Here is a 27,319-nt window from a genome sequence, read left to right as displayed (position 1 = left end):
CACGGAGACCTGGGGTCAGCCTCCCCCCCAGCCCCTGAGGCCTGGGGCCCCAGAATAGCTGGGGATGGCCCTTACTAGAAGCAGGTACTACACCTGTGAAAGGTAGGGAAGTAGCAAGAAAGAGCAGAAGAGCCAGAATGCAATAAGCCACATCTTGTGTAGCTTGTATAATGTTTATATAATGCTCTGTTTATTTTGCAACAAAAAAGTTTATTTTCTCTTACTACAGAGATTCTTGAATGCACCAGAGTTGTATGTGCCACCATTAGCACCTCATCCTCTTCCCTCACCAGATATGCTACCAAAGAAACTGACAATGGCAGAAGTAAAGGCCTTATTCCCTAAAAAGGCTGAAATGCAAGGATACTGTCCAGTCACTTACCTAGATGGAAAACAAAGGTAAATCCTTACATTTCCCAGAATATTTGTTTAAAAAAAAAAAGTACCCTGAAGAAGTACTGCTTTTCTGTTTTCAACGGGAAAAACAATTACAACTCTTTACACTGTGCCCCTGCAAAACTTTTGTAAAATAAACTTTTGAAACCCACTTGGCTTCGGGCTTCATTATGAACCTGAAACATTGAAGAAATTGCATAAAACATGAAGTGGGCTAAACCAGCATAGATTTGCATTTCCCCAAAAAAGCCAGAGTTCCTGCTTCTGTTTTTAGCTACTGTCTAGTGGGGTCCAGTAGCCTTCTGTCCTTCATCCCTTCTGATATTTTCACAGGGCAGCCTGTGAGACTGCTCCAATCTTTTTCTTGTATGGTAGGTGAATGGGCAGCCAGAGGCCATCTCTCCCCTTCTCAAGATCTATAAGTGTCTTTTAGGGATTGGTGACATGACTGGTCCTTTTGCTTTCTGCAGTAGTGGTAGTTAAAAACTCTTCTTTAGCTGCTGTTGATGCCACATTAGCCCTCATTCTGAGGCTGAAAGATATCCTACTTATTTGAAATTCTGTTAACATGGGTGTGCTCTGAAGTATTTCTAATGAGCAGAATGAGGTAAGGTCAGCCAGTGGAGCATCCTCAAGAGGACCAGCTTCTACACACCTCCTGCCGACGAAACAGGTGGAGAGCAAACAGGTTTGTTATCCCTCCAAAGATCTTAACTGGAGCTAAGGAACAGACCTACTAGCAGGCCCCCTGCAACAAGTAGGGAAGAGAGTTGAGCATATGATTACCTATTAAAGACTTTGGGGGATAGATTGTGGAAGGTACTTATACTGTAAGCTTTTTGAGGCTGGGACTGTTTCTTGTTTTGTATCTTGTACAATGCCAAGCATATTATTGTCACTTAATACATAATAGATAAGGCTAAACTTATGTCACAGAGGTCATGAAATCCGTGACTTCCAGAGACCTCTGTGATATTTTCCGCTTCAACCCCGGGGTGGTGGAGCTGGAGCTGGAGCTGTCAGCCAGCGGGGTACTGGAGCTCAAGTTGCCACAGGCAGCAGGGCCCACTACAGCTCCCAGCCATTGTAGGGGTGGTAGGGGGAAGCCCTGCAGCTCCCAGCCTCTCCAGGCGGTTGGGGGAGGACTCTGGAGCTCCTAGATACCGTGAGCGGCAGGAGCCTCCCCGCTCCCAGCAACCACATTGGGGCCCCCACAGATCCCACCTGCTGTGGGTGGCAGTGGGAACCTCAGCACTCAGCCACCACGAGTGGCAGGGGGCCCATGGATCTCTGAGCCACCAAGGGTGCCTGGGGAACCCAAGAACCACAGCAACGGTGGGTGCTGGACCCCCTCCTCCCCATTTTGTCACAAGTCAGGAATAGGTTTTCTGTGAATTTTTGTTTATTGCTGGTGACCTATTCCTGACTTTTACTAAAAATAACCGTGACAGAATCTTAACCTTAATAATAGATCATATAGGACTCCCTCCCCTACCTTTTCTAAAGATGGCTAAAAATAAGGGTGAGCTTGAGCCTTTTGGAGGGGAGTAGGTTCTGTGAGGTGAGGATCTCTGTAGCCTTATTTTTGATTGTGACAAAACTTGCATGGTTTGAATGGTTTCAACCAAGATTTACTTCAGGTTAATTATTCAAAATGGCACCCAAATCTCAGACATTCTAAGAAGATACAAATTGAGCCAGCAGTATCACACAATAAGGTCACAAAGCTTTCCTAAAAAGGTAGCTGGGCATTCACTCATTGTGAGGAAATCCATGGTTGGGGTAGAGCCAACATAGCCAGCTCTAGATCACCTCTTCTCAGCTTCAAAGATTCTCATCCAGAGAAACAGTCCCTGTAGGAGGCTGTTTACAGGCAAGTCTGGAGTAGGGCCCATGTTCATTATTGAGGCAATATACCCGATTCAAATTTTGAACTACGAGTAGCTCTGTCAGTCGTGGTGGGAGCATGAACCATCATACCCAGTTGTTTTTGTAATTAGTAGAGCTATTGGATCAGAACAGTCCCAATTTTTAATGTATTTAAATAGCACAAGTGATACTTCATATTCCTTGTAGATATGTACTTGTTCCTTGTTCTGTCTTTACAGATACGAAGCCTTGGTACCTGGCACCATTGAATATTCTGTGGAATATCGAGATAAGCTATATATTTTTGAAAGTGAAGAAAAACTCCATAAATTTATGAGGTGAATTTATTATCTTTTATTTTAACATTTAATCATTTCATATTTTCTGTCTTGAAAGCACTTAACTTCTGTATCTTAGGTTACCAGAAAAGTACTGGAATCAGAAGCTTCCACATAAACTCCCTCCAATAAAGGAACCAGTTCTACTTACTGTTCTTCCCCTGACTGGATACCTTGAACAGGCTAGTTTTTGCTTCTTTAATTTAAATTAATTTTAAGTGACAATATAGGATCTATGTCTTCTGATTTTTGCTTTTTATTTTAAATTGTAATATTAATCTTGATTTTATTAATAGAAATTCAGTAAAGATCAGGGTAATATATGTACTTACAGTTAAGAGAGGATAATACTGGTAGTTTAAAAAATGGCAGCTGTTTGAAGCTATTCGGAGATTTGTAATCTTAGAACAGTCCTGGGGAAGATTAATTAATGGGCAGTATCCAGGTGAGGCGATCAAAGATATATGATAAACTGCAGAACAATGTAATAAAATTTATCCCAAGGTTCCTCCATTTATCTTATGGCTCTCTAATTTATCACAGAGTTAAAACTACTAATACATTGTGCTTTTGTGTAAAATACATATGGAGCTAGTATCCATGCCCATTCAATTTGTCACAGGCCTATGACCATATCATCTGCCCCCTAATCCATCTTTGCATCCACTAATCCATTGTAGGTGGAATGTGCAGGTGGTATGACCTTTGTACTGCTCTAATATTGGTGCTGCTTGGTGCACAGAGAGCTGCTGTAACTTATGCCAGCCTTTAACGGTGATGGAGGACCAAGGATGCAAAGGACAGGCATGGTGTATGGGCATTCCTGTTTGTTGCTGTTTCATTTGTATTGCAGTTGCACTTAGGGGTCTTAATCATAGCGTAGTGCTGTTCTGTACAAACCCATAACAAAAACGTAGACCCTGCTCCCAGAAGCTTGCCTTCTTTTCCATGCTGTGTTGGCAACAAGGAGAGTATGTGACATAAGAATCTCTGTTTTGGCTCTGTGGCATTGGAGGATCACCCTTGCTCTGGGGTGATCCTCTGAAAGTTAAATTGGGTTCATGAGCTGAGTATGATGATAGTCCAGTAGAGGATAGAGCAGCTACACTGCACTAGCAGGTATGGCCATGCATGTTCATATACATATGTTTGCGCACACTCTCACATAAAACTTACACGGTGTTGCTAATAGTATGGCAACTTGCCATGGGAAAGTGTTATTAAAATAAATACTAAACAGGCATTTTCTTTTCTATAACATATGGATGGAAAAGATAACTATTTAGGGTCTGACCCTACTCCTGTTGAAGGCAATAACAAAACTCCCATTTATTTAGATGCTCAGACACCATGGTATATCAACACTTATACAGATAGACTTAAGTGACAGCAGGATCAGGCCTTTAATGTATTTTTGGTGTACTGTGTTCAAGTCCTTGCTTCATGGCTTTTTTAAAAAAAATTTCTATTTCTTCAGGGGATAGCAACTGCTCTAATAAAAGCTATGAATGAAGTGGGCTGCTTAAAGCCAAAGTTTCCATTCTTAAGCGTAAAAAAAACGGCTCTGCTGTTTGTGGCCTGTCATTTAAAAGGTATGGTAAAATGTGCTATAGTAATAGCATTAATTGAATATATGGAATGAATTCTTTTATTTAATATTTTTAGATTAAAAATGCAATCACTGACTCATCTGATTTCCCCATTCTTCTGAAGTCTGATTCTTTAAAAAATAAATACTATACATAGCATAGTACATATAAACAAGTTTTTGGCAAATATATAGGGCACCAAGGTGAAAGAGGTGTTAATAGGCCCCCCAAAAATATTATGAGACTCTAATATTACTTTATCACCGCACTAGGGAAATCCCCCTCCCCACAATTAACTAGTTTTAGAACACAACAAAAAAAATTGCTTTTAAAGCTAGCTGGAGCTGTAGTGTTTTGGGCAACCTGAACCATTTTTAAAACTGGTTGGAGTCACTGTAATAAAGGATGCTGAAAGATCAACTTAACACATTTATCTGACCTACACCAATTTCCAGAAAAGAATCAACCAAAATATCAGTGCAGGATCTAACTGTTTTTAAACTGGTTTAGTTGAAACAGATTTTAGATTCACATGGAGCATTAGTAGCTCTAAGGCCAGCTCCATAACATAAATTCACATACTGATCCACTAAATTAGATCTAGTTATGATACAAAAAGCTGCATCAGTAACTTTCTAGGTAAAGACACAGGTCAAATGTACACAATGATATAATTAGAGCTTTTAGCAGCCTTTACCATAGTCAAGTGTTGTTGACCTGCTAGCTTGTTTGTGATGTCACTGTGGAAAATTTCAAAATGTATGAGTAAGGCTGCGAGTCTGTCACGGAAGTCATGGATTCTGTGACTTTCCAGGACCTCCCGTGACTTCTGCAGCTGCAGCAGCTGGTGTGGCTGACCCCAGGGTCACCCAAAAAGCTAGCCCCAGAGCCAGCCAGACCAGCTGCTCCTTGGGTGGCCACGGCAGCTGGCCCCGGGGCTGCCTGAGCAGCAGCAGTCCCGGTGGTGACCCTGGAGCAGTGGTGCCAGGGGCCACCCCGGAGGTTGTCAGAGCAGCGGCCCTGAGGGCCTCGGAGCAGCGGGTGGTGGGGGGTAGTCAGCCCCAGGGCCACCTCCCCCCTCCGCCCCACTTCCAACAGCAGCAGTCCAGGGCCCTAGGAGCAGCTAAGATTTAGTCAGTGGTATTTATAGTAATAGTCATGGACAGGGCACGGGCTGTGAATTTTTATTTATTGTCCATGACCTGTCCATGACTTTTACTAAAAATACCCATGACTAAATCTTACCCTTATTTATGGGCTGTTATACCACCAGTATGCTGATGATTTTCAGTTCTGCATCTCATTCTTATTGAACCTACGTTCTTTAGGATCTCCTTGCTTTCCCAGTAGATAAATACAATCCTTAATGAAAGTTAGCTGACTTAAACTCAGTTCACAGAAGATTGAAGTGATACTTGTTGATAGAATAAAACATCTTTTGGTATTGACAGGTGTAAGGACTGCTTTCGACACTTAGGGAGTATGCCCAAATTTTGTCTCAGTTGTTCATATCAGCTTATTATTTGACTTTTCACTGCTCCTGGATAGACAGGTGACTAGGGTGGCCTAAAGAACTTTTCATCTGTAGCCAGCCCAGAGAGGACAAGCTCTCTTCTCCAGTGTATTCAGGAGTCTAACATCTCCCTGGTTTGTGACTGAGCTGTGCCTTCTGTGCAGAAATAGGAGGCGGTTCAGTGCTGTTGCTAGAGGACTCTGGGCAAGACCACATCCTTTACTTCCACTCACCAGAAGTCTTACCTGTGACAGAGCAATATGTTCAGTGGTTCAGCTCTCCCCTGCCTTTTGTTATTTTTAACCTCTTGCGTTCCATGGGGTTTTTTTTAAGGTAATGACAAGTTTATCTTCTCTATCGGGTTCTTCACATACTTTGTGTCTCCATGGAGCTTTCAGAGCACTGAGGTCTTCTCTAATAGATGAATTAACAGTTTACTAGTCCCAGTCAGGGAGCCAACCTTGTAAAACTTTCTTGGCCACCTGAATAAAATTCTTCTTGTGCATGGATAAGTAGCTTGACCCTAGAAATCTCAGAATCCTAGACATCTCTTGTTATATCCAAAACTGGATAGAATTGCATCTCAAATCTGGGTAAATCTGGTGGGGGGGGGCGGTTTGAAGATGTAGTGGTGGTTCCAATGAGAAGTCAAGGATATGTCTTGACCCTCAGGAGTGTGCAATGAGCTGGAACAACAGAATCCCTGATCAACCACCTATGAGCCTCAAGGGCCATTAGATGCCTTATCACTAGTTTGGAGAGCCCTGTGACTATCATCCCAGAGTGGGACCTGCATTAGGTCTTACAGACTCTTGCTTTATCATTTTTCAGTTCTTCTTTGAGTGATTGCACATGTGCATTCCACTCTTGGTGTCTGTGTGCTCAGCACACCGGCACTGAAAACTTTTTCCCACTGCGGTACCCATTTGGTGGCTTGAGCTCCCCCTCCTGGCACATGGCACTATGTGAAGGTATAAAGGGCAGAGCCATCCTTAGTTCTCAGTTCCTTCTTACTGCCCACAATTTATGTTGGAAATCTGTTCTATGCTGGAACAATTCTTCTCTCAGCCTTTGTGTAACATACTGTATATTGTGACAGGGTTGAGCTAGATGGCTATAGGAGAGTAACAGAAGGCAGATATATTAGCCCCAGTCTAAGTAGGTCCCTTTTCTCTGGGTAAGGTAACAGGGAAGGTTTTTTGAACAATCAGGAACTTTCTGGAGACAATTAAGACAGGCAGATTAGAACACCTGAGCCAATCAAGAAGCTGCTAGAATCAATTAAGGCAGGCTAATCAGGGCACCTGGGTTTTAAAAAGGAGCTCACTTCAGTTTGTGGTGTGCGTGTGAGGAGCTGGGAGCAAGAGGCACTAGGAGCTGAGAGTGAGAACGCAGACTGTTGGAGGACTGAGGTGTACAAGCATTATCAGACACCAGGAGAAAGGTCCTATGGTGAGGATAAAGAAGGTGTTGGGAGGAGGCGATGGGGAAGTAGCCCAGGGAGTTGTAGCTGTCGCAGAGCCGTTCCAGGAGGTGCTCTAGACAGCTGCATTCCACAGGGCCCTGGGCTGGAACCCGGAGTAGAGGGCGGGCCCGGGTTCCCCCCAAATCCTCCCAACTCCTGGTCAGACACAGGAGGAGTCGACCTGGACTGTGAATTCAGAAAAATGGCCAAGTTGAGGGCTGCCGTGAAGCTCCAGGGCGAGCAAATCCGCCAATAAGCGCAAGACCCACCAAGGTAGAGCAGGAACTTTGTCACAATATATATTGTTAGTCTAGCTCTTAGTGTTAAAAATAACATTTTTTGGACTTGTCATTTCCTCGTTTGGGGTCTTTCTATTCATGGTACCAAGGCATGCCCTGGTCACCGGGTGCTTTTTACTCCAGGCCTATGCCAGTTAGCAACCTGCACAATAGCTTCCTAATGTGCTTGGGAGAGGCACCCATGAACACTGGGGTGCCAGAGTTCAAGCCTAGGATGAAGAAGGGTAGGAAGGCCAGGCTGTAATTCCTGCTGATGGAAGCAGTGTTCAGCACACAGTCAGCCATCCCAGTCTGACCCAGTGCTGAGTGCTGCAGCTTCAGTGAGAAGTGCACTTCCTGTGTTAGCAGAATCCTGGCACCGTTCTCCCTTGCCTTTACTGAGGAAAAAGTACAAGGCTTCCAGGGGAAGATCTGCACCCTCTAAGTCTGGTAAGATAGTCAAGGAGTTGAATAGAGTGCACCTGAACCCTAAGCACTCCGACAAATGTGTGTCTAAGTCAGCACAATCGGTTCCAGCACCACAAGGGGCATTGTCGAGGGCAGAAGAGGCACCATCAACTTCTTCAGCACCGCAACAAAAGACCACCTCAGTGCCAACTACTCCAGAGGTGTTTGCAGTGGCAAGGAACCTGCTTTGTCTTTCTGTGCTGGTGTCCCTGTCCTTACAAGAGTCTGGTCCCCCAGCAAAGCTGCCAGTGATTCCAACACCAGTACCGCAGTTGCCCACTTCCCAGACAGGCAGAGCCATCCCAGGGAAAGCCTGCTATGATGGCATCACTCTGCCCATCACCTGGCTCACAACACAAGCCCCCAAAACCAAGAGGATAGGCTCTGCCATGGTCAGAGAAAAGAGAATTCTCCTTGTCAGACTCGGGGGTGGTGTCATACGTGTTTCAACTCTGAAGCGGTACCTGCCGGTCTTTGCCCAGATCCTCTCTTCCTACTTACCAGCAATGGCACCTCCCATGGGAATGTGGCCAGGATAATGGAGCCCTGTCCCATTTCAGTGGCCATTTTGGAATCCATGGGGGTTTCCCACAACATTCAGATCTTCTCCAGACTGTATATACTCAATGCTCTCATTTAGAAGGCCTGAGTCTATGCACCGAACCTCTCCATCTCCAGAGTTTGGTACCGGGCCCAGTACTGAGCATCAGGAAGAGGCTCCAGTGCTAGAGCAACAGCCCGCAGAGGAGATTCTAACTCTCCCACTCTTGGCTTCCTCTTCATCCTCGGCAGATGATGCTGTTTTGTCTGGAACAGTGTCGCAGGGTGCCGTATTGCGGAAAAGCAAAATGGGAGTGGGGGGTTGATGACTCAAATGCCTAGTAGCTAGCATTATTACAGCTGCTCTTGCCTTCTGGGCAGCGCGGCCAAGCAGTCCCAGGTGGGCCAGATACACCCCATCACAAACAATTTTACCTCCTCCTAATGACTTTAAAGTTTACCAGGAGTTGCTAAATAGAGTGGCTGAAGACTTAGGTGTGTATAGGTCAAAGAGGTCAGGGAATCTTCACATCATCTGGTTGACTTTTTATCATCAGTGTTTCCCTCTAAGGTAGCTCTGCAATTAACAAATTAATAGTAGAGCCTATAAAGGCTCTGAGGCTGGCTCCTTCACTATCTCCCACCTCAAAAAGGGCAGAAAGAAAATATGATGTACCCTATCAAGGTTTTGAGTACCTCTATACTCACCTGCCACCAGGCTCATTAGCCATGACAGCAGCTAATGAGAGAGAGTGTGTCAAGAGCATCAGGCTGCCATGGCCAACTCAAAGAATACTAAAAAGATGAATGTATTTGGCAGAAAAATTTATTCAACAGGGAGTTTGCAGCTGTGTATCACTATCCAACAGGTTCTGCTGGGACTGTATGATTTTAATATATGGGGCTCCATGGAAAAGTTCAAAGAGCTACTTCCAGAGAACGCTAGACAGGAGTTCTCTTCCCTAGTCAATGAGAGAAGACTAGTCATGAGAACATCACTGCAGGTGGGGCTGGACACAGCAGACTTGGCAGCTAGAACCATGCCTTCTACAGTGGCCATGAGTAGATCATCCTGGCTATGGTCTTCTGATCTTCCCTGTGAAGTACAGAGCACTATCTAGGACTTACCATTTGAGAATCCTTCTCTCTTCTCAGACCAGACAGACAGCAAGCTCCATGCACTTAAGGACACTAGAGCCATCCTGGATTCCCTGTGTCTCTACACTCCAGTCCTGTCAGGAAGCACTATTAGCCACATCAGACACACCAATGTTCTGCTCCTTCTCCTGGACAGGACCTATCAAAAGAGTGGTCCAGGGGTTATAGGTAAGGCTATGTTTATGTCACAGAGCTCATGGAATCCATGACTTTCAGAGACCTCCATGACATTCTCTGCTTCAGTCCCAGGGGCTGCAGGACTCTGGAGCTGACAGCCCAGTGGTCCTTGGCAGGGTTCCAGTGACAGGTGACAGACTCCTGAGGGGGCCCTCCTCAAGGTTCCAGTGACAGCCTCACACGGGGAGAGGGGGACACCTTGGGTGAGCAGCTGGGGTGTCTCATTTTCTCTTTGGGAAATATGGTCACCCTGCGGCTTCCAGCTGCCATGGGTGGAGGGGGAACCACACAGCTCCCAGCCACCATGGTGGCGCAGCAGCAAAAGTCACAAACAGGTCACAGCGTCAATGAATTTGTGTTTATTGCCCATGACCTGTCCATGACTTTTACTAAAAATAACTATGACAAAATCTTAGCCTTAGTTATAGGCATAAGCCTCCCCCTCCTGCTGCTCTAGCTCTGGGGCCCCTCAGGACACAGGAACTGCAAAGCAGCCATTTTGATGGGCCAGTCCAAGTCAGCACATCAGTCTCCATCTCTCCAGACCCAAATCCTTTCCCCTTCGCAAACCATCTGTCCCACTTCTGCAGTGCTTCATCCCGGATTACTTTGGACAAGTAATGCATTGTGGAAGTGGGATATAAGCTCCAGTTTGCTTCTACCCCTCCCTTCCTCTTCAGGGACCACTCTCATGAGAAATACCTTGTCCAGGAAGTTCAATCACTCTTCTTTTGGGAGAAAAAGACGAGGTTCCATATGGTCTCAGAGGGAAGGGGTTTTATTTCCAACATTCCTAATTCCAAAAGCATCAACTCAACAAATTCTTAAAAAGGATAAAGTTCCACATGGTCACCCTAGCTTCTATTATCCCTTCCTTGAATGCTGGGGACTGGTATGCCACCAGCAACTTAAATGATGCCTACTTCCATTTGGCAATCAGTGAAGCTCACAGGAAGTACCTCCAATTTCTGGTAAATCAGAACCATTGCTAGTTCACTGTACTATCTTTTGGCCTGACAGCAGATCCCAGGGTCTTTACAAAGGCCATAGAAGTTGTAGCTGCATTCCTTCAAAGATCGGGAGTGCAGGTTTATCCCTGCCTAGACTGGCTTGTCATGGGCCAGTCCAAACAGCAAGTACAGAGCAGTGTTACCCTGAGTCAACAGTCAGTGCTCAGTGTTCAATGCTCTGGGACTGTTAATCAACACTGAAAAATCTCTCCTCTCCCCAGTCCAAAGAATAGAGTTTATAGGGGCTTGTTGGTAGGTGGCAGCAGCTCCCACCTAGTGGTTACGGCCCCACGTGGCCATTACATCCAAAGGTTTATCTCTAGTGACATCCTCGTCTAGTGGGTGCAGTCCACAAGTGGCAGCCCTACCTAATGAGTACAGTTCTTGCGATTAGTTGCTAAGCAGCAGCACTGCCTAATGGGTTCAGTTCTTGAGTAGGGTAGGGGAACCCAGGCTCTCCCACTGCACCAGGTTCCGACCCATAACCCTGGGAAGCTGATTCAGCTTTGCCCACCCTGTGGTGTCCTGTGCCAGCCTCAAGTCAGCTTCCCAGGGTTGCTTTATACCTCCCTCTGCATCCTAGCCAGCCACTATCCATCCCTGGGACATGCTGCCTTCCAGACTTCCTGCCTTACTCCCACTCTCTGGGAGCTGTAACTCCCTCCCCCTCCATTCCCTGGCTGGGTGCAAGATCAGGTCACATCCTTCTCTGGAGCTCCCAGAGCATGTCCTTCTCCTTGGCCTGCCAGTCCCCATTGAGCTATCTGGCTGCTTTTTAAATCCCGCCTCCAACCCAAGCATGCAGGGCTGTGCCGGATTAAACTCAAGCCAAGATCTTTCTTCCAGACTCCAAGTTCCAGGCAATTTGATCAAGTGTCATAGGACTGAAGCCTCATCTGGTCTCAACTAATACAAAACTGTTTGAGGCTTCTGGGTCACATGACCTCTTGACTCTATGTGGTTCATCACACTAGATTGCCACTCAGAATTCTGGAGGGTTGGCTGGCATCAGTCTGCTCACCAAGCCACCATCAAGCCATACCCCCACTACTTGACAAGCCACCATGGACTCCATGGTAAGAGTGCCCTCACATGTCCTTGCCTTCCTAGATGGTGGAAAGATGCAGCCAATGTGTGTGTAGAGGTTCCATTTGCCTGCCCACAACCAACTCTCATGCTAGTGACAGAAGCTTTGACCCTGGGGTGGAGGACCCAGCTTGGTTCTCTACAGACGCAGGGTTTGTGGTCCTCAGAGAATTTAGCTTTACACATCAGTGTCAGAGAACTGCAAGCTGTCAGTCTGGCATGGCAAGTATTTCTATTGCAGATCAGGGGAAGCAGGCTGTTAGTCCTCACAGACAACATGGCAGCAATGTTTTACCTCAACAAGCCGTGGGGAGCCCACTCTTCTTCACTTTGTCAAGGAGCAACCCTACTCTGGGAGCTTTGTATTGCTAACTCAGTAGATCTAGAAGCATCTTACCTGCCAGGTGTACAGAACGACCTAGCAAACCACCTGAGCAGATCGTTGACAAGTCACCACAAGAGGTTTCTTCGCTCAGATGTGGCCACACACATTTTCCAGCAGTTGGGTTTTCCCCCAGTAGACCTATTTGTGAAAAAATCTAACAGAAAATGTCAGCAGTTCTGCTCCCTATGGGGCCACAGCCTGGGTTCTATGACAGAAGCCTTTTTACTGATGTGGTCAGGCACACTCCTCTACGCTTTTCTACCAATCCAATTCATTCACGGGTATTGCTAAAAATAAGACAGGACCAGGCCAGAGTCATACTTATAGCCCCAGCATGGGCCCATCAGCAATGGTTCTCCACTCTCCTGGAGCTGTCAGTGAAACCTCCAGTTTAACTTAGATTGGACTTGGACCTAATCTCCAAGGATCATGGTTGCCTTCTTCAGCCACGCCTACAATCCTTTCACTTAACTGCAAGGATGCTCCAAGGCTAGACACTAGGGAGCAGGCTTGCTCAACAGGCATTCAAGAGATCATGCTACATAGTAGAAAGCCTTCTACAAGAGTGATTAAATAGAGGCATTTGTCCAGCTGGTCTCATCAATATGGGGTGTTATCATCCAGTTATTCAGTTCAATTTATTCTGGACTACTCATTATACCTAAATACCAAGGTTTGGTGGTTAGTTCCATCAAGGTACATCTGGCTGCAATTTCAGCATTCCATCCTACGGTGAACAATTGCTGTTTCTCCAGTGACATGTTCATAACGTTTTAAAGGGCTTAGTCAAATTATACCCTCAAGTGCAGTATGCTGTTCCCCGTAGAATCTAACCCTACTTACTGTCAAGACTTATGGGTCCCCCACTTGAATAGTTGGCTACCTGCTGTGTGCTGCTTCTGTCAATGAAAGTGGCTTTTCTGGTGATCATTACTTCAGCTAGAAGAGTAAAGGAGTTATGGTCATTAATGTCAGGATCTCCATATATAATCTTTTAAGGACTGTATTTGCCTGCACCCTCAACTGAAGTTCCTCCCAAAGATGGTTTCCTCTTTCCACGTCAACCAGCCAATTTATATGCTTATTCTCTGCCCCAAGCAGGATACAAACCAGGAGGAAGAGCATTAGCATACCTTGGACATCAAAATAACCTTGGCATTTTACCTAGATAGAACTAGACACTTTTGTAAATCTTCCCAGTTGTTCATAGCAGTGGCTGACAGAGTAAGAGGTCAATAGGTCTCCACCCAAAGAATTTCTTCCTGGATTTCATCCTGTATACACATAAGCTATGAATTGGCTAATGTCACTCCGCCCATCAGAATTACAGCTCATTTGACGAGGTCACAATCAAACTCAGTGGCCTTTCTGGCACAAGTTCCAGTTGCAGACATTTGTAAAGTGGCAATCTGGTGCTTGGTCCACATTTGCATCCCACTATGCTGTGGGTCAAGACACCACAGACGATGCTAGAGTGGGATGAGTTGTTCTCCAATCTTTATTGAAATAGAATCCAATCCTACCTCCTGTTCTATGGTTTGTGAGTCACCAAGAGTGGAATGCACACGTGCAATCACTTGAAGAATTAAAAACAGTACTATCCTGTTCCATAACTGTTGTTCTTCAAAATGTGCTGAACATATCTATTCCCCAACTTGCCCTTCTACACCTCTACATTGGAGTTATGGCAAGAAGGAACAGGGGGGGCTCTGCCTGTTATACCTGCACACAGCAGCATATGCCAGCTGGGGGAATTAAAGCTGCCCAACCAGTACCACGGAGGGGAAAAAGTTTCTGACAGCTGGGTGCACAGACATCAAGAGAGGAAGGACCTGTGCAACATATTTCGAAGAACAATAATTAATGAACCTGTTTGTAACTATTTTTTCTATGACATGTTCTAATATTTATCTTTCTACCAAGACCTGTTTCCTTGTGACTATTAATTCAACAAGAAAGGTTTCAGAGCCCGCCGTGCTGTCAATGAAAGAACCATATCATATATTCTACAAGAACAAAGTGGTTTTCCTAATCCCCACATGCTTTCTAATCAATACATTATATTTTCCACACTTCTCATGAAATCGTACTATCTTTATGTTCAAACCATTACCAATCTAAGGAGAATTTAGGGCACCATCTGGACATGTAAAGAGACATGAAAATTGATCTCAGACATACAGATTAATTCACAGAATCAGCCTCAAGGTTCATTTATTTTCTCCTAAAGTGTATAGGCCTCCAGATTCTCCCTGGCCATGCGAATGAAGTGCTGAATTGTTAATACCTTTGTAGCATCTGTTAAACAGTTCCAGGGATTAAACTTCATTCCACACACTCTGTAGCAGTTTTCTAGACAGAGCCTTGACTACTACAGAGGAAATATATAGAGTAGCCACTTGATCCTTGAACAACGCTTTAAACATTAAGTGCCTCTCCTGTCCTTTTAAATACACCCTTTGTGGGAAGGTGCTTTATGTGTTGGTCCCATTGTAAATTCTTCTAGATCTTTTTTCTCAAGCAGTTTGGATTTCTTGTCTCCCTTTTACCTACACTATCTCTTTCCTTCTTTGTTCCTGTGTTTTACTATTTCACTGTTGTGCTTAGTACACATCAGTCACAGATTGCGGGAGATGCTGCGCTCCAGAATAGAAGTTTGGTATCTGATCATTTCTTTTCAGAACGTCTGAAACAATCCACCCATGCTGGTGATTTCCAAATAGGAAAACCAGAAGCAGAGTTTATGTCTAACACATGCCCACACTGAAATGACATCTAGTTTGTCTACCAGTTTTGATTCTATTGTTGGGGTTTTGTTTCAAAATCACATCTAAGTGTTTCTGTGGCTTTGGAAGCAATCTTCTGGTGGGCAGAAATAATAGGTATGGTCTAACTCAGAGTTCCCTAGTAACGGTGCTGAACTGCTTCCAAAAACTGTGCAGAAAAGGCACTGCCTATAAATCACAGATTAGGAGAGATGTCACTCATGGAAAGGAAACAGGTTACCTCACCATAGTTATTCATGCCCACTAGCTTGACTGCTGTAGTGTGCTCCGCTTACAAATCACTCAGAGGCTTCAGTTAGTGCCACATGCAGGTACATACATTTTTAAGTAAAACAGATTGTTATAGCACATAGCATAGTTCCCCATGATGTCCAGTCTAGTTCTAGGTCCCATTCAAGATATGGATTATCATCTATACAGCACTGACTGGCCTGAGATTTGGCTGTCTTAAACCACCATTGCCCCGATGCCTCATTATAATTACACTCAACAAGAATACTCTTGCTTTCTGTCACCATGGTTGAATACCAAAATGTGGGGTGGAAGAAGTGGGGTTGAGATTATCGTCAATGTAAGGCCCTTGGCCCTGAAATTTGTTTGCACTTGGCTATTTAAGATGTATTTTAATATGCTATTTTTTAAAGGACAAAAAGCTGAGCACCCATGGCTATTTAAATTCATGTTATGAATGCTTTGCACTTCTGAAAATCACATCCCGAACCTTTTTTTTTTTTTTATCTGGGCATGTTGGCTCCGGATGTAGTCTGTGGTGATAGTATCAGTAGTTGAGGGGGAAAGGTGTGGGTTTGATCTTTCTGTCTTTACTTTGTAATATGACTCCATCTATCATGATGATTGCATTATAAATTTAAAAAAAAATGTAACATGGTATATTTTAATATATTTGATTTCTTGCAGCTTACAACCCCAGGAGCTCAGAATATGTACGAAAGAAGTACAAGAGGAAACTGGAGCAGTTCATAGATCACTGTGACCTCATCCCCTACTTGGGTACCAAAATGACCCGTAAATACAAAGAACCTCAAAATAGACCTATTGACTTTGATCACAAATTACGGATGTTTTTGTCTCTTAAAAGATGTGGATCCAACCTCTGGTTAGTTTGAAATGTGCAACAATGAAATAATTGGGCATTTTCATTGAACTACTGAATTCTGACTAGCTTGGTGAATTTACTTATTTTGTACTTCAACTGGTCATAAATGTTTAGCCATAAAAGTAATTGTGTTAACAAAGAATGTTATACTTTTATAAATAGATAAGACTCTGATAGGTAGAATTTAGTGATGATTCCTGGCATAGATTTGATGTAGTTTATTGTAAAAACGTGTTTAGTTTAATATATCATATACAATATATTTTAGAAATGTTTATTATCTTGAAAAGTAGGGAATATTTTGATCAGCACTGAAAGAAAATTATTAAATATTCTGAAAACTTCACTGAATTGTACAATTTAGTTTTTCACATAATCATTTTTCTGTCTCTCAGTATGTCAGCATTATCAGTACAATAAATGCATTCTTTTATTAGATGTAATGGAACAATCTTAAACTTACTTTCACACCGTTGTACAGAAAGAGGCAGTTAGACATGACTAAATTGATTAATTTGTGCTAGATTTTATACTTACCACTTCTGTATCTATTTGTGATTATTAACAACGTAACCAATCATTTAGGGAAACACAGGATGTTTAAAAAACCTTTGAGGAAAATGGTCTCCTCATAAACAAAAATCAAGGAGTTTTAAGATACCAGTGTTTTAAACATACCCAAGCAGAACACTCTTGGAAACAAGTATCTACAAGTGACATGACATCTGACTACAGTAGTTATTTCCTGTTCCTTTTATTGCTTCTACCCAGTTCTTTATGTTTCTACAGCCACATTTACAATACAGTTTAAGGAGGGTGTGAATGTAAAACTAAAATATTTAAAAAATTCTCAAAGAACTTTATCTCAGAAAAAAAAGTCAGAATCCATCCGCTCTCGGGCCCTTATCATTCTGTTTGGAAGGACTTTTAAAAAGTTAGTTCTCAAAGCCCAGCCTGCTTCTTAGCCGGGGTCTTTCAAGCATTTTCTTTCTACATTTGCTGATTTTTAAAAAGTATGTTTTAAATAAAGCAAGAGCTTTCTAAACTCTGGGACTAGACTGGCAGGGCGGTGAGCGGGTGCAGAGAATGAGCAACCCTTTCTCTGGCAGAAGGCGGCTGAGGTCCGCGGTGTTGCACTGGCCGCAGTTAGGAAGTGGTGACACAAGTGAGACGCAGAAAGGAAAGGAGTACTTGTGGCACCTTAACAGGTTTCAGAGTAGCAGCCGTGTTAGTCTGTATCCACAAAAAGAAAAGGAGGATTTGTGGCACCTTAGAGACTAACCAATTTATTTGAGCCTAAGCTCTGGTGAGCTACAGCTCACTTCATCAGAAGGCCTCCTTTTCTTCTTGCGCATACAGACTAACAGGGCTGCTCTTCTGAAACAAGCGAGACGGTTACAAGGTGAGGATTGATGTAGGCTGCCTGGCAGAGACCCGCGGCCCGGGCTGCCTCAGTGGGCCCTGCGTGCCCAAGTGCGCGAAGACCGACGCTGGGCCAAGCTAGAGGAAGGCTGCTCCCAGAGCCCGGCGGCGCGAGGAGGGGGAAGCGCGCGAGCGCACCGGAACGCGTCACTCAGTGGGACGCTGACCTACGTGGGGGCGGGGGCGCGCGCCTTGCCCGAGTTGTGAGCCGGCCCGGGACACACGCAGGCGACGCCCCCAGCTGGTGCCTGCCCCACTGCCCAGCGAGACGCGGCGCCGTCGCCTCCGTTCCCACAGCCCCTGACCGGACGTGCAGGCCCTCCTCCACCGCCGGCGAGTACCTGCCACAGAACAGGCGGGCCGCTTCCTAGAGAAGTCCGCGCCTTCCCCCAGCGCGCGAGGGGCGGAGCCGGGCGGCTGAGGCACGTTGGCGGAGGGGCCGTTGCTGTTCGTTGCGAAGGAGGCGGGGCTTGTGCTGGCTGCGCCTGGAGCCTTCTCGAGGCCCCGGCCGATTTGCTGCTGCCTGAACGGCCGAGAGGGACGTGCGGGCAGCTCAACGGCGTGACGCAGGTTCGTACCCCTCCCAGGGGGGAGGAGAGCTGGGCCCGGCCCGGCCCGGCCCGGCGCGCACCCTCCCTGAACGCTGCCTGCGGCTGCAGCTGATCAGTGAGCCTCGCCGGGCCAAGCCGGGGCGGCCTCCCCGGCCTGCGGTAGCGGCCGGCGCAGGTCTCCCCGACGGGCTGCGAGAGTCTGTGCGGGCCTTACCTCACCCCCGGTAGGAGGCTCTCCCCGATTCCTGAGGCTGCTCCGGGCCGGGTGGGTCGCTGGGCTGAGGGGCTAGAAACCCACTGGCCGCCGGGCGGATGGTCTGGCCATGCCGCTTGGAAGGGGGCCATGGCGGGAGGAGGCTCGCTGGAGCACTGCAGCTGCACGGAGGTGGCAGCGCTCGGGGCCAAGGAGTGTCCCGAGCCTCCTCCCCACAGCCTGACCGGACCCCTTCTTCTCTCCCCCGCGCCGCGACGGGAGACCCTCCTCCCCACAGCCTGACCCACCCCCGCCCACACACAGACACACACACAGCCTGACACCCACCCCCCAGCCTGAAGGGGGAGCCTCTTCTCCGCAGAGTCTGAGGTAGACCGCTAAGACTAGGGGCTATAACATACACCCGAGCCAGCCTGTGTGCATGGCCCCCCATCACGCTGTAACGTGGGGACCACAGCCCCTGCTTGTGTTGGCCAACATAGCACTTTACCTCATGGGGAGACTTACAGCTTTAGGCTGCTGAGTGCATACCACTCCTCGCAACAGCTTTATGGGGCATATGTCCCCCCCCCCCATCTATAAATGAGGAACTGAGGTGTGGAAAAGTGTGATTTGCTCAGGATTAGGGTAAACCAGGACCAGAAGCTGAGAGTAAAACCCTGGAATCCTGGTTCCCAGAGCCCCGCTCAAATACCTGCAATTGCAATCTCATAGCCAAGATCCTCTTGATAAACTGTTCATTGTTTCAGAGAATGTTTGGTTTTTTTTTTCTTTAGGTGGGATTTGATGTAAAAGTTAAAATGAATAATTCAGCCTCAATTAAAAAAAAAACAGATGCCAAAAGTCTGTTATCCTAGTCTGCGCCTGCTGTTGAGCTCTGATCCTTGAGTCTTCAGTGTGCTGTTTAGTGCTCATCTAGCTCCCTTTCCGGTTATTCGATATTTAGAGACCCTACTAGCTCTTTGACGCCATGGTAAATCCTGTACTTCACGTTTTCAAACTTTTTTCACGGTACCCATTTTTATACAGACAATGTCTTGTGGACCACCATCCCCTCCTATTTGCAAGCCTGGAAAGGAACTTCTCCCAGGTGGCAGTTATACAAATCTGTGTTACAATTACAACCATTGTTTATATTTAAAATATCCTAAAGCTGGATATTTTTATTGTTTTTATTATTTTTAGCTGTCCTAAAACATTTTAACAGCTGTCAGTGAGGAGAAACTAGCACCATGTGATTAGCCAGCTCTCTGCAGACCATCAGCAAATACTACATGGACCAAAATTTGTCTGATCATATTAGAGAGACAAAGTAGGTGAGGTAATATCTTTTATTGGACCAACTTCTCTTGGTGAGAGAGAGATTCTTTCGAGTTACCTAGAGCTCTTCTTCCTGTCTGGGAAAGATTTTCAGGGTGTCACAGCTTAATACAAGATTGAACAGGTAGAGTATGTGCTAACTACTTGTGCTAAAACTGGCTGTTAGATCTTGAATTTAGCTGTGACACTCTGCGTACCTTTCCCAGGCCTGAAGAAGAGCTCTGTAGCTTGAAAGCATGTCTCTCTCACCAACAGAAGTTGGTGCAATAGAAGATGATATATCACCCACCTTGTCTCTCTAATATTCTGGGTCCGATATGGCTGCAACTCAGATCATATTAGTGTGCATTCCTGTTTTATATAACCTCCCTAGAGTATGTTTTTTTAGAAAAACCAACAAATATTGTTAGGATCTTGCAGCCAGAAAAGTAATGATACGATTGTGTTGCTATGAATGTATACAGTACCGAAATACCTACAAGCCATGTGCAGCTTCTGCAAGTTAATGTTACGAGAACCATACATTTGAATTCCTTGGCAATTGTTTAAACATGTAACCTTATTTTACTTTTCTTATTTGAAAGTTAACTATTTTTATTAATATCACAGGTCGTTAATATATTATATATGGGCAAATTACAGTTGTTACTGTACAAAACATAATTGTTGCATTCCCTGACCACTTTGTGCTTAAGCATGCTGTTTTGTTTGTTGCCTAAAAGTAGCGTTATTATTTTTGCATTTAATTTCATTCTTTTAGACTATGCTTGCAATACAGAATTTTACAAAAAAACATAAATCACAAAGATTACTACCAGTGGCTTAGCAGAACTTGTGTTTATATAGGTAGGAACCATCATATAAGCAAGGCTCTGGCAGCTTCCAGCATTTTTACCACTTGTTAGTGCTATTTCTTTCACAGCTACCTCTGGATTAAAAATATGCAGGGAAAGGTTTGAAGGAGAATTTTTCAGAAGTTAGCATGTGAAACCATGCCCTTCTTGAATCATAGAATATCAGGGTTGGAAGGGACCTCTGGATCTAGTCCAACCCCCTGCTGAAAGCAGGACTAGTCCCCCATTTTTTTCCCTAGATCCCTAAACGGCCCCCTCAGGGATTGAACTCACAACCCTGGGTTTAGCAGGCCAATGCTCAAACCACTGAGCTATCCATCTGCTCCCCATAGGAGTTTTGCTATTGATTTCAGTGGGCCACGGTATCATCCTAGGTTCTAATAGAAGTCCCATCATAACCCTAACTAAGGTATTTGTGAAAGTGAAAGCTAATGAAAACAAAAGTTAGTTTTTCCACTGTCTTTTTTTAAGTTCCAAAAGACATTAGTTTCAGATGGGGCAGCCATTTTGGGTACTGAACAGCATGAGGCACATTGGTACTAAATAAATAATAATAGTCAAAAATAATTTGCATTTCACAACGTTTTTATAGATGTTCTTAAGTATTTAAAAACTTTGCTTTATTTGAAGGGAAAAAGTATATGTCAGGATTGACTTTTTATAACTAGGTCAAAAGCTTCAGTTTTGCTGCAGAAATTCCTTAGTTATGGAGTAAGCTGTAATATTTTATTTTTTGTAATGCAAATCTCTAAAAATGTTTCTTTTTTCAATAATACCGTTTTACTCTTGTAGGTAACTCTTTTCCTGTTTGCAGTAAAAATGGCAGAAGCAATTGCTGACCCTCCAGAGAAGCTTGTTGTTATCCACTCCAAGGCTCACAGAGATACCATTCTAGCTAATTTTGCAGAACAAAGGAAAAAGAATTTTCTTTGTGATATCACTTTAATAGTAGAGGATGTGCACTTCAGAGCCCACAAAGCTTTACTTGCTGCCAGCAGTGAGTACTTTTCAATGATGTTTGTAGATGAGGGAGAGATAAGCCAGTCAATTTATATGTTGGAGGGAATGGTTGCAGACACTTTTGGTGCACTACTGGAATTTATCTACACAGGTTATCTCCATTCCAATGAAAAAAGCATGGAACAAATACTGGCAACTGCACAGCTCCTAAAAGTGAATGATTTAGTATGGGCACATGCAGATTATCAGACCAACCATAGCCCAAATAATCCTCTCACATCTAGTAGTGGTGCTTCAGTATTTGTCTTTGCAAATGACAAGAAAAATGGAGATCCACCAAAGCGAAAACGAGGAAGACCAAGAAAAGTCAAGAATGCTCAAGAGGAAAAATTTGGGACATCTTCTGTTGAAGATGTGCAGCTAAGAGAGAACAATTCAGTGCGAAATAAACAAAATTTTATGAAAAAAGTTGCAGCGGAAGAAACTGTTGCCAGTGAACAAGTTCCAGTAAGGAAAGAAGTGGAAGAAACTGAGCCAGCTTGTGGTTCAGAAGCTGCTGTAGATCTATCAGCTGAGAAGGATGAGAATTATGATCCTAAATCTCAAGGAATACAGAGCAATCAGAGTCGTTATAGCAAACGTAGAATACGGAGGTCTATCAAGCTAAAAGATTATAAACTTGTTGGTGATGAAGATGGAAAAGTATTGACAAAGAGAACTGATAGAAAAAGAAAACGCACAGGTTCTGAAGCTTGTTGCAAAGAATGTGGCAAAGTGTTTAAATATAATCACTTTTTAGCTATTCATCAGAGAAGTCATACAGGTAGGTATAAAAACTACCTTTTTTGGGTTAGGGTATGGTAACTGGCTACAATTGGTTTGCATTGTAATTATTCAAATGTTGCTTTATATCATGGTATTGATATATATGGTGGATCACCAAGATTTTGTTTCTACTATTTTACTTAATTCTTATCTTCAGAGATTATAACCTTTGTAGTTTGCACACTGATTGCTATCTAGTTAATTATTTTTTCCAACGAAAAACATTAAATTGGATATTGGCAGTGCCTATCCAATGCTACTTATAAAATGATTGATTTTTAATGATTGCTATAAGGGAGCTTAGGTTTTTGTCTGTATTAATCCTCCTGGTCTACTGAAAATTCATTTTTTAATGGTGATAATGTCCTGTCATGCATCTTGCTATCAACTTAGAATATTTACTTAGAAATTTATTAGCAATAACTCTTTGCTATTTACAGTCTTGGCGCTTTACTTTTAGGAGAACGCCCTTTTAAATGCAATGAATGTGGTAAAGGCTTTTCCCAGAAGCACTCTCTTCAGGTTCATGAGCGGATGCATACTGGAGAGCGACCATATACCTGTACTGTCTGTAGTAAAGCTTTAACAACAAAACATTCTCTTTTGGAACATATGAGCCTACACACAGGTAAGTTATCAAAGACAAATATAATCTAGCTATACTAAGTATTAGACATTTCAAAACAAACATTTCTGCTCAGTATTTTCTTTTTAAAGTAAGTGTTAGACTCTTATGCTATAAGGTAGCTAAGTTATACAGAAATGTTAGTTATGTTTTAGCTTAATTTTTGGAATTATTTATATTTTTAGGGATATTAATTTTTATTACAGGACAGAAGGCTTTTACGTGTGATCAGTGTGGAAAGTATTTTAGCCAAAAGAGACAACTGAAGAGTCATTACCGAGTGCACACAGGTATAACAAGGCTGGTGGGGGAGGACGGGCGGGTTGCCTGGCTTTTTCCCCCTCCCCCTCCCCTCATCATGATCTGTTAGGCTGTCACCTGATCACCAGAGATGAGTAGTAAAAGTAGTACCATCACTGTCTGTTGTCAATATTGTGCTTTGTGTTTTTCTGCTACTCCTCTGGCTGAATGGTATTGATAGCTTTAAAAGGAGTCCCAGCTAATTTTGTTCTAGAAAGATGGTGGCTGGATAATAGGCATGTAAAGTGGAGAGGAACTAAGGAATCACAAAGCTCCAAAAGGAGGGTGATAGAGGTAGGAGTTAAAACAACCAGCGTCCTTTCTTCAGTGATTGAATTAACTGGGGAAATGGAATAGAATAATGCTGCCATTTCTAGTGATGTGCAGCAACAGAAATAACTAATGAATCGTTGTTGTCTTTATATATTATATTAAAGTGGTTATTTTACAGGGAAGTGCTTTAACAAAGATCACTGAAGAAATACAGGGGATCACTTATGCACTGACACTTTTTTTATTATTGCGACAAGGCCATTCATTGCCGGAATGTAACCAGTGTCATCGCAAATTCATGGATGCAGCTCAGTTAAAGAAACATCTAAGAACACATACAGGTATATATTACACACCATTTTTCTTTCAAGGAATGCTAAGACCAACTTGTTGGCTGTGATGGGGTTCACATACCCCATCCCTGGTTGGCAGGGAGACCTCCATTGGGTGTGCAGTAATGTCCTGGCTCCCAGTGAGGAGGTGTACCCCCTAGGAATGGCCACAGGTATTTGTAGCCAGTGTAAAATAGAGGGTCATGTGAGGCAGCCTAAAAGCAATGCCTACTACAAGATGGGCTGCTTTTCTCACAGAGGGAGACCTTCAGAAAGTGCTGGAAGGCTCTTCAGTGGTACAATCCTCGGTGAGGACTGGGTCAGGCTGATGGAGAGCCAGGTGGTGGTAGGAACCTATTGACTACAACCCAAGAACAGAGAAGCCTTCTCCCAGAGTTCTTGAGGGATGGATTATTAGTGAACCTTGTTGACCAGTAAAAGAGTTTATGATGTTTTAATAAACTAGACTTTGAGAGGGGAAATGTAATTTGAAATACATAGGGTGTACGTTGCTTGGAGAGTCAGAGGGCAAGCTGAGGCAGACTGACTCTCCCCTGCTGGTTAAGCATAACCTTCCAAGAAGGTAATTCATGTTGAAGGTCATGTTTGAAAGGTGACTTTTAAAATAATTATAATTCTCTTGTAGGAATTCAGAAAGGGAAAAAGTATATACTATTATTCTAAAAAAGTATTTTGGGCTTACTTGAACAACAGTAGATTCTATACTACCTCAAGATCCTAAGAAATCTCAGTTTTGGACTTCCTGTTTTCTCTACCAATGACACCACAAATACCATAAACAATGAGAACTAAAATAAAGGTTATAATGTAATGCATTTCAAACTGTTATGGTACTTGTGGGTTTTTTTCAGGGTTTTTCTGCCCCTTGGAGTAACGGGAAAGTAATTTAAAATACTGTGCCAATTATACCTTTAAATTGGAATCTGCTGTTAATATTATTACTCTTTTTTCGCTTTTTCTGGAATTTTACAAGCATGTTTTAAATGTAGCAAAGCCTTTGTAATTCGTCTTTAAATCTTCATTGTGGAGGTTTAGATTTGCAAAATTTTCTATTGTAAAATTTAAAACAATAGAAAAGTGAAAACATGGTATGCAACTTTAGATTTGTATAACTTCTCATAGTTTCTCTGTCTGTGACAGGGAGAAATTGCTTTTATAAATGATACCCTTAAACATTTGCTTTTTGGAATTCCCTACATATGTATAGTTTGTGTTATTGGGTCAGTGCTTGCTTTCTCATTTTTAGAAAAAGTGCAGGGATTATTTTCATTTGCATGATTGGTTTCAGAGTAACAGCCATGTTAGTCTGTATTCGCAAATAGAAAAGGAGTACTTGTGGCACCTTAGAGACTAACCAATTTATTTGAGCATAAGCTTTCGTGAGCTACAGCTCACTTCATCGGATATGAAGTGAGCTGTAGCTCACGAAAGCTTATGCTCAAATAAATTGGTTAGTCTCTAAGGTGCCACAAGTACTCCTTTTCTGTTTGCATGATTGTGGCCTTTGCATTTTCTGTCTAGGACAGCATGGTGTGCTGTTAGAGTAAGACTTGTTGGTAGCACTTCAGTTGTTAGTGGGTGGTGTTGTGCTGCAAATATAGCAAGGGGATGAGTGTGTAGTGAGAAGTAAGAGGAAGAGGCATAGTATCAAGGTCAGGGTTAAAAACAATGTATTTGAGAGATTTTAGCATTGTCTCCAGAAACGGCAGGCTAGGCATCGGAAATAGCAGCTGAGAGAGGTAAGCTGATTGATTTTAGCCCTTCTCCAAAGGTGAAAAGAACAAGAAAAAATAACAACCCCTGTTTTTTGGTTGTTGAATGTACTGTCTTGCTGTAATATTTCTGAAAACTTGTGCATGGTGGAAGTTGGTTACATCACTCTTTGTTTGGTTTGGGGTTTTTTAGGCTTTGTGAAAGCTGACAAGCATGGAAATTCAATATTAAGTTTAAAGTTTCTGTAAACTTGCTTCTACTCAGTCTTCAGTTTGCTTTGTTGTGCCTAGATAGTGATGGGAATGTGAATCACTTATATGGTGATCCATGACATATTACATGTCTAGAAATATCTAGGCCAGGGACGGGCAAACTTTTTGGCCCGAGGGCTGCATCTGGGTGGGAAAATTTGTATGCAGGGCCATGAATGTAGGGCTGGGGCAAAGGGTTGGGGCGCAGGAGGGGTGTGGGAAGGGGCTCAGGGTAGGGGGTTGGGGTACACGAGGGGTGCGGCAGGGGGTTGGGGTACACGAGGGGTGCAGGCTCTGGTCCGGCGCCGCTTACCTCGAGTGGCTCCAGGGTGGCAGCGGTGCACAGCAAGGCTAAGGCAGGCTGCCTGCCTGCCCTGGCCTCGTGCTGCTCCTGGAAGTGGCCAACGTGTCCAGGAGCGGCGCCTGGAGCTGGCAATCCTGCAGGCCAGATTGAAAGCCCTGACGGGCTGGATCCAGCCCCCGGGCCGTAGTTTGCCCTCCCCTAATCTAGGCACTACAGAGAAATGTTGTTACTTTGCGTTCACTTTCTTCGCTTTGTCAGTTTGGGACATTGCCTTGCTACTATGTGGCTTTTTATCACTGCATTTAATCCTTCTGGCTAGCTCCATGTAAGAAGAGTAATTCAGTAGACAGTAAAATCCCAATTTACCCAAACTCCTGTTCACTGAAGTTCCATTGTATTCCCTGGAGTTGGCACTGCTTCACTGTGGTCAGTGTGTGTTTATGATCTTGCCGGAATGCAGCCTCTTGGAATGCCATGCTTTCTTACACTAGAAGCATAAGAATTTAACTTCCTTTATTCCTGAATTAGCAAGCATGAATAACTTGCTTTTACACTTGTTAATGTGCACAGTGGTGATTTCTTAGAACTTAATGTAATTATGAGCAGTTAGTCTGACCTATTGGATAAAGCACAGGACTCTGGAGACCTGGGTTCTATTCCAGGCTCAGCCACTGGCCACCTGGGTGACCTTGAGCAAGTCAGTTCACTGCTTTACCTCAGTTTCCCGATCGGTAATATGTAGCTAATGATACTTAAAGTGCTTTGAGATGTACTGATGAAAAGTGCTATATGAGAGCCTGGTGGTGGTGGTATTGATTATTAGAGTAATTATAACTTATGAATGTACATCAAGCTATTGTTTTTTGTAGGTGAGAAGCCATTTACTTGTGAAATCTGTGGCAAGTCATTCACAGCAAAAAGTTCTCTTCAGACTCACATCAGAATCCACAGGTACAGTATAGTTTTGCAGTTTATATTTTTTAAAGCTATTTATTTAGGAAGTTTTAATAGGTTTAAAATTCTTGCCATATAAATGTCAAAAATAAAATCATTACAACGGTGAACTTTTGTTTAGAGAAATATACAGTAATATAATGATTGGCTCTCTTTATTTAACAGGTTGTTACCATATTACAGAATGAGCATCTTTACACTACCCAAGACATGCATGATTTTTAT

The 27,319-nt window shown here is 43.7% G+C and overlaps 2 protein-coding genes across 12 annotated transcripts in view; both read left to right on the top strand.

Moving 5' to 3' along the window:
• The window catches only part of AK9 (adenylate kinase 9), a 239,389-nt gene extending 222,912 nt beyond the window's left edge, over positions 1 to 16,477 (top strand). The window contains 6 exon segments of the mRNA XM_073336992.1: positions 230 to 399; positions 2,505 to 2,603; positions 2,683 to 2,785; positions 4,081 to 4,195; positions 15,977 to 16,149; positions 16,151 to 16,477. Of these exon segments, the coding sequence (XP_073193093.1) occupies positions 230 to 399; positions 2,505 to 2,603; positions 2,683 to 2,785; positions 4,081 to 4,195; positions 15,977 to 16,149; positions 16,151 to 16,180 (690 nt within the window). The 3' untranslated portion in view covers positions 16,181 to 16,477.
• A 1,312-nt stretch (positions 16,478 to 17,789) lies between these two features.
• ZBTB24 (zinc finger and BTB domain containing 24) overlaps positions 17,790 to 27,319 on the top strand; it is a 55,253-nt gene continuing 45,723 nt past the window's right edge. For 2 of the 11 annotated variants that reach the window (XM_073337009.1, XM_073337010.1), the window contains exons 1-6: positions 17,798 to 18,167; positions 21,329 to 22,319; positions 22,782 to 22,949; positions 23,153 to 23,236; positions 23,777 to 23,860; positions 27,010 to 27,091. In XM_073337009.1, the coding sequence (XP_073193110.1) occupies positions 21,356 to 22,319; positions 22,782 to 22,949; positions 23,153 to 23,236; positions 23,777 to 23,860; positions 27,010 to 27,091 (1,382 nt within the window). In that variant the 5' untranslated portion in view covers positions 17,798 to 18,167; positions 21,329 to 21,355. Of the gene's footprint in view, positions 18,168 to 21,328; positions 22,320 to 22,781; positions 22,950 to 23,152; positions 23,237 to 23,697; positions 23,861 to 27,009; positions 27,092 to 27,319 lie in introns of those variants that run through there. The other 9 variants (XM_073337007.1, XM_073337008.1, XM_073337011.1 and 6 more) reach the window with 9 other exon arrangements.

The sequence above is a fragment of the Lepidochelys kempii genome, chromosome 3, assembly GCF_965140265.1.
Source record: "Lepidochelys kempii isolate rLepKem1 chromosome 3, rLepKem1.hap2, whole genome shotgun sequence".
NCBI classification, from domain to species: domain Eukaryota; kingdom Metazoa; phylum Chordata; order Testudines; family Cheloniidae; genus Lepidochelys; species Lepidochelys kempii.
This window is presented reverse-complemented; position numbering and strand designations above follow the sequence as displayed.